At 53.5% G+C, this 6,000-nt stretch overlaps 1 protein-coding gene across 1 annotated transcript; it reads right to left on the bottom strand.

Moving 5' to 3' along the window:
* T069G_08583 (jmjC domain, hydroxylase domain-containing protein) lies at nt 1-4,677 on the bottom strand (the record flags this gene model as incomplete). The annotated part of the gene is made up of 8 exons (XM_056175793.1): nt 1-135; nt 193-197; nt 405-687; nt 745-1,117; nt 1,177-2,428; nt 2,477-3,659; nt 3,732-4,262; nt 4,360-4,677. The coding sequence occupies 8 exons, from the start codon at nt 4,675-4,677 to the stop codon at nt 1-3; spliced, it is 4,080 nt and encodes a 1,359-aa protein (XP_056026742.1).
* Between the last annotated feature and the right edge of the window lie 1,323 nt (nt 4,678-6,000).

Raw genomic sequence — 6,000 nt, 5'->3', positions numbered from 1 at the left:
TCAGTTTGAAGGCCGTCGCTGGGACGCTTTTCTCAAATTTTCCATCATCCGCTCGACAAACTCCATAGATTCGCAGCCTGGAACGTCTGGGAATCCTTCGGGCTGATGATGCATTGCGGTTTTGGTAGGACTGGACTGTGGGGCTTGGCCATCCCCAGTCTGCATATTAGTCGTGATGGTGGTTGACAGTACTGAAGCTGCAGACATTGGCTTGTCTGGAATTACATTATTAGAAGTGCCATTTGGAGACTCGTTAATTGGCGCCACAGTCTCTCGAGGAATGTCTGATGGCTCTTTAAGCGCGAAAGAACTTTGGTCATATTCTCTCGAAGGAGCTGGTTGTGAAGCCTGCGGTAAGATCGGTGGTTTGGTTATTGCAGATGATGATAAAGGGGCCCCTGTACTTCCTTGGAATGACATTGAAAATTTGGGGAGCGGTACTGGAGTTGTGGATATTCTCTGAGGCGGTTGCACTGCTTTTGGTGTTGAACTTCCAGGGCTTGTTGACTCTTGCGGAGGTGATGGGGAGGATGCCACAGCTGCTTTTGTGCTGGGATAGGCGCCCTGGGGACTTCCCGGCTGAAGAGGTGAATGCTTAGCGGAGGAGGGCGCAGGAGTACCGGCAGAGGGAGTCATGGCAGCCAAGAAGTTTGCTGGCAAAGGCACTGGAGATTGTTTGGACGGAACCTGCATTGCGGATTTAGTCGATTTCAGAGACAAACTGATAGCAGCGGGTAAGCCAACCTTGTACGACTTGGAGACCGGGGTTGGCTTGGGCTTGCTGGGCGGCTGGATCAGATTCCTATACTGCGCTTTGATCGCCGGATGGTATTGGTGGCTTGCAGTTCCTAATATCGGTGCAGGGAGCGTGGAAGCAGTATGCTGCGCCGACGTCGCTGTCTGCTGTGCTACGGGAACAGCTGGGCCGTTGTGTGGTGCAGGCACAGAAGGCGAGGCGTGGTATGGTCCTGGAGTGCTCACTGGAGACATTGCAGTCAAGGATGCCCGTCGGAGAAGATCGTTTTGATTTGCTAGCAAGTGTGCTCTCAAATCGCCTTCGTATCCGTTGGTGAATCCACCCCAGGGCGAATAAGGGGTTCGGTATTTGGATGGTTCCCTGTACAGCTTTGGTTAGTAACAAGTTACTATACGCAGCCGAACGGTCAAGAGACTTGCCTATTGTGATTGACTTGGAAAAAGGGGTACTTTTGATAGACCGATGAATGAACTTGCCAAGTGGGCTTGCCATATTGCTGCTGGCCATGGGTAGTTGGAGCAGCCCTATGATTTGCGGGAGTTGCCGAAGCCCTTGCCGTCAATGACGCTGGGAAAGAAGATTGTGGCTGCTGCTGCTGCTGCGGCTGCGGCTGCGGTGGTAGGGGTGGCGGGAATGCTTGAACTCGAGGGTCTGCGTTTGCCCCAGCCATGTGGTCAAACCGTTGTGCTGGATATGGTTGATACTGGTGAAACGGTTGATACTGACGGTGAGTTGTTTGATACTGATTGTGAGCGGGAGGATGATGAGAATGAGTCTGGGGATGAGTCTGGGGATGAGGAGGAGCGTTCGCCCCTTGGAATGAATAGGTCCCGGGAGGTTGGTGGGTGTAGCCGATGGGGGTTCTTGGTTGATAGACGTATGGCCTTTCTGAGCCCGTAGCGTTCGTGGGTGTCATCATGTGGCCCGCAAAAACACCCGTATGAGCGAACTGACCAGGAACTCCATAGGCTCTCTGCTGATATACAGGTCGCGCGGGTACAGGCTTGGGGGGTTTCGGAAGTGTATCCAGGAAATTGCCCTTGGCGTTGTGCCGTGGGTTTGACGGATCTTCGGTATACTGAGCCCTCGCCTCGGTCGAAGTCTTTCCGAGATAATACCAGACCTGGTCTTGCTTGCTGAAATCGACCTTGGCCTGCTGAGTGGTGACCTCGCTGGTGTGGAATTCTGCCCAAGTATAGTCTCCCTCGATAAACGGATCGCCCTTTCGTGGCTTGTCATCCCCTTGATGGCGCTTGGCATTCAGCTTATCCTTTGCCTTTTGTGAAGATGGCAGCGGGATGGCATTTGCGGACGCCTTGGGTAGGTGGTAGTCGGATGGATCCGGAAGTAGCAGCCATTTCCACTCAACCTCCAGCCGGTCACCGTTGGGAAGAAGGTCAACGAGGAGCATTCGCTCGTCTGGCCGATTTTCCACCACCATTCCGGCAAAGATTTCGCCTTTGTGATACTGCATCTGACAAATGTCTCCCTTTTGGAGGGCTTCAGCGGCCTTGAGAATGCGAGAGTCCTCTTCCAGGGCATCGCCATCCAGCTTCTTATCACGCTTGGTGCGGTGGAAGCGGCAGCTAAACTCAAAGGCTTGTTCTTTATACTCTGTCCCATCTTCGCCAAAGACGGGCACCTCTTGCTCCTCCGTAAACACTCCGGCAGCTGCAGCGCATGTTGCGTGGTATGCCCTTGCGCATTTCTTTTGGGAACACTGGAAGCACGCCCCACGCTTCGATCGACAAAACAGGCATTTGAGATCCAGACGATCCTTGTGCACTGCAGTGACGTTGGAGATAATCTCTTTGCCATCCACTGTGTCAATGTATGTCTCTGGAATGTAGAGGGCGCAGAGACGATGGGCCTTTCTACCGTCATCGGTTGGTAGAAACTCGAGGTTCGGTACATCATTGGGGCACAGGCAACAGGGCGGCTCAGCCTTGACTTTGAGCCGTAGTCGGATCTTCTTGACCTTGACCTTAGCACCTTTGTCAGCCCGACCGCGCTTTCTCTTGCGGCTTGCGTCCTTGAATTTCACCCCATGGCCACCAGGAGGAGTGGGAAGCCCTAAGAGCTCGTCATCGTCGTCGTCATCGTCGTCATCGTCCTCCTCCTCTGTCTCTTCGTACTCAGTCTCCTCGCCGCGCAGTTTACGTTCAATCTCATAGACGTTGACCCATACGCTGTCTTGGGCCTGAGCACATTCGCACTTCTTGGCAATCTTGCCCATCTCAAGCCAGGAATCGAGAGCAAAGTTGACTGCCTCGGCGCAGTTGTACCCCAAGTTATAGCCGGAGTGATATCCATAGGGGTATGTGACGACAAATTCACCGGGATACGAGACGACTTTATTGACTTTGATACCATAATGCTGCTTCAAATGTTGGGGCGAGATAAGAAAGGCCTTGTGTCTGAGGAACTGATCGCAGGCTTTGGCATCAGCGGGCCAAATACTCTTCATGGCTGTCTCAAATCGTCGAGCATCGGCCTGAGAAATGCTGTACCATTGTTTGGGAGCGCCAAAGTGAAGATAGTTGATGCTGTAAAGATCGACATCCTCGAGATGCCACGCAAACGTCGCTTTCCACATGCCAAGATAGAGGTATGCCGTATTGACACCGGGGACTTTTGTACCGAGAACGTCCAGGAGGTTGGGCAACTTGTTCAGATTCCAATTCTCGGTCCTTTCATCAAAGAGCGTGCCCATCAGATCGGCGCCGTATAGTGGTTGAGCATATGTCAGGGTTTTCCAATATACTCTCTCTAGTTCTTCGCAGCGCTCAGGCGTGTAGTCGGAGATGTCCATGCGATAGTCGAAATCTTTAAAGGCGGCCTCATCGATGACTGCAGAGGCTTCTCGACGACTGAATTTCCGGCGCGCTGAGGTTGATTGAATCTTTGGTTTGGCGGGCCTAACGCCACCCATTCTGCGGACGGTGGGTTGATCATCTTCGTCCTCATAGTCCACCTCGGTGCCTAGCTCCTTTTCGATAGAGTCCATAACCTCGTCTTCTGCGCCTTCGCCTTCGCCTTCGCCTTCAGCCTCAACTTTTGGCGAGACGGGAGTCATGGGGCGACTCTCTTCACTCTTCTTTTGCTTTCCCTTCTTGGGTGGTCGCCCTCTCCCCCGAGTCCTCTGAGAGCTGGTGGTGGTGGCGGCATCAGTAGTAGTAGCAGCATTCGCGCCCTTGGGAGCAGGGCGAGCTCGCGTGGGCCTAGGCTTGTCTGCATTCGCACGTCGCTCTCCACGCCTGGCGGGAGGCTGATGCTCGCTCTGTTCGCACAGCTGCCTCCATTGCGGTATGTTGTAGGATCGTCCATGGAGGATGTTGACTTGGCGGTATGTGCCGTTGGACCCCATGATGTCCTGCTTGATTGGTTCGCGGACTCGGACTTGCTTTACGAGATCGTCAAGGGGGGGCTGCGCATCCCTCCACTCATCTGGCGGGATCACCTTGATAATGCCCGACTTCATTCCATAGCTGTCGACTTTTGTCATCTGTTGAAAAGCAAAGGCTCAACAGTTAGCGAACAAAGGCACAGAGCCAAACACAGGCAGACAAAAACAATTGGGACCCGAATGGCTGTCAACATACGAAACGCTTGAAATCCTTGAACTGATCCATGGTCGGCTTGAAGACGGGCACATTGCCAGAGGACCAATGGTCTGGCTGGATGTCGCCAATGTCGTCCAGGTCCTCAGCGCCGAGATCCGGGGGGAGCATCGGCGCATCCTCCAGCGGCGGCTCGTCCTCGAGGTCGCTCAGCTCCGAGTCGCTCGACTCCGACTTGCCGGCATCGTTGCTATCGGGCGGAGAGTGCAAGAAGGCGGGCTGCTTGGCGCACTCGATCTGGTCGTTGACCTGCTCCTTCAGCGCCTCGGACGGCTCTGGGACGCAGGCGTCGTCTGACATGGCGGGTGGTTTCAGCTCGGCTAGGCCATCGAGCGGCTGATGGCGAGCGCAGACGCGATGCGACCAGGCAGGGCAGGAGGATCTTGTGCTGTGAATTTTTGCCGTATTTTTTGCAGTTGGTTGGTTTCGCAAGGCGCGCGACGTACAAAGTCGAGATGCTCGGTGTGGGTGTGCGAGATGCGGTGCTTGCGCTGTGGTGCGTGGGACAGGGAGTGCGTCCACTGAACTCAAGCCTGTAGGTTGGTGATGATGCGGAGAAATTCACGGCGACGGGGGTGCGGCTGCCGGGAAAGAGACTGGAGCGGCTGCACTGATCGCTAAGACCTGCTGTAATAGTGGGTGCAGTGCAGCGGCGGGCTGTACTGTACCGTCAGCGTTAGTGGGCTCATAACACCTGAGCGTCAGGCCATTCCAAGCACTGGACGGAGCGGGTGCAGCGCTATGCATGCACTGGGCAGGGGTAAGGGGACCTCTGAGGCGAATTCAAATGGATCAGGCTTGTTGCTTCCAAGCCAGCCAGCCAGTCTTTTGCTGATTCTGACGCCTCTATGGAGTCCCTGTAGCGGCGGTATGACTCGAAATCTCTCTGCTAGACATGCCCTGTGCTAGAACTGCTGTCCATGGATCTCAAAATTCAGCGGACGGGCAGATCTCACTCTTTCTCACCCTTGATTTTAGAGCTCAGGGCACGTGGCCGACACTCCAAAAGGCGCCTCTGATCAGCTGAATCCAGTTGCTTCGCCGCTTCTAATGCAAGGGAAAAGCCAAACATGGCTAAATAAGTGGGTCCCAAATCTGCTCCACACAAACAAAAGGTACAAAGCAATGGGATGATCAATTCATGTTGCATCAGCCTGCATACGGCTGCTTGGTTTAGTAGTTGAACACTGGTTACATACAAAGAATCCTACGAAGACAAGATAAGATACCTTGGGCATGTAGAACGGGTATGGATGTATTCGTATTAGTCGCCATGCATGGGTACAAAGCAGCTAATGGTTCCTACTGCGACGGGCAAATTCAATAGATTACACGGTAGTACGAGTACCAGGAGCAAGTGCGACATTCAAGCCAAGGGAGAAATGCCGGGAAATAGTACCGGAGCACATTTTCCCTTTGAAATCTGGGATTTTCATGCCTGAGGCCGACATGCATAGCACGCTTGTCTAAATCAGGGACAATGCTCAAGATTGATAAGATCCAAATCTGGCCGAATACACGTACTGCGGATTGAAATCGTGGAGGTAATGTTAATCGATCAAGATTCTGAGTTCATTTCCTTATGGCTGTGCAAGCCGTCAAATTTTCCTCTTAGATGACACA

This window comes from Trichoderma breve, chromosome 5 (assembly GCF_028502605.1).
Source record: "Trichoderma breve strain T069 chromosome 5, whole genome shotgun sequence".
Classification (NCBI taxonomy): Eukaryota; Fungi; Ascomycota; class Sordariomycetes; order Hypocreales; family Hypocreaceae; genus Trichoderma; species Trichoderma breve.
The sequence above is the reverse complement of the archived record's forward strand: the minus strand, read 5'-3'. Positions and strand labels throughout refer to the sequence as shown.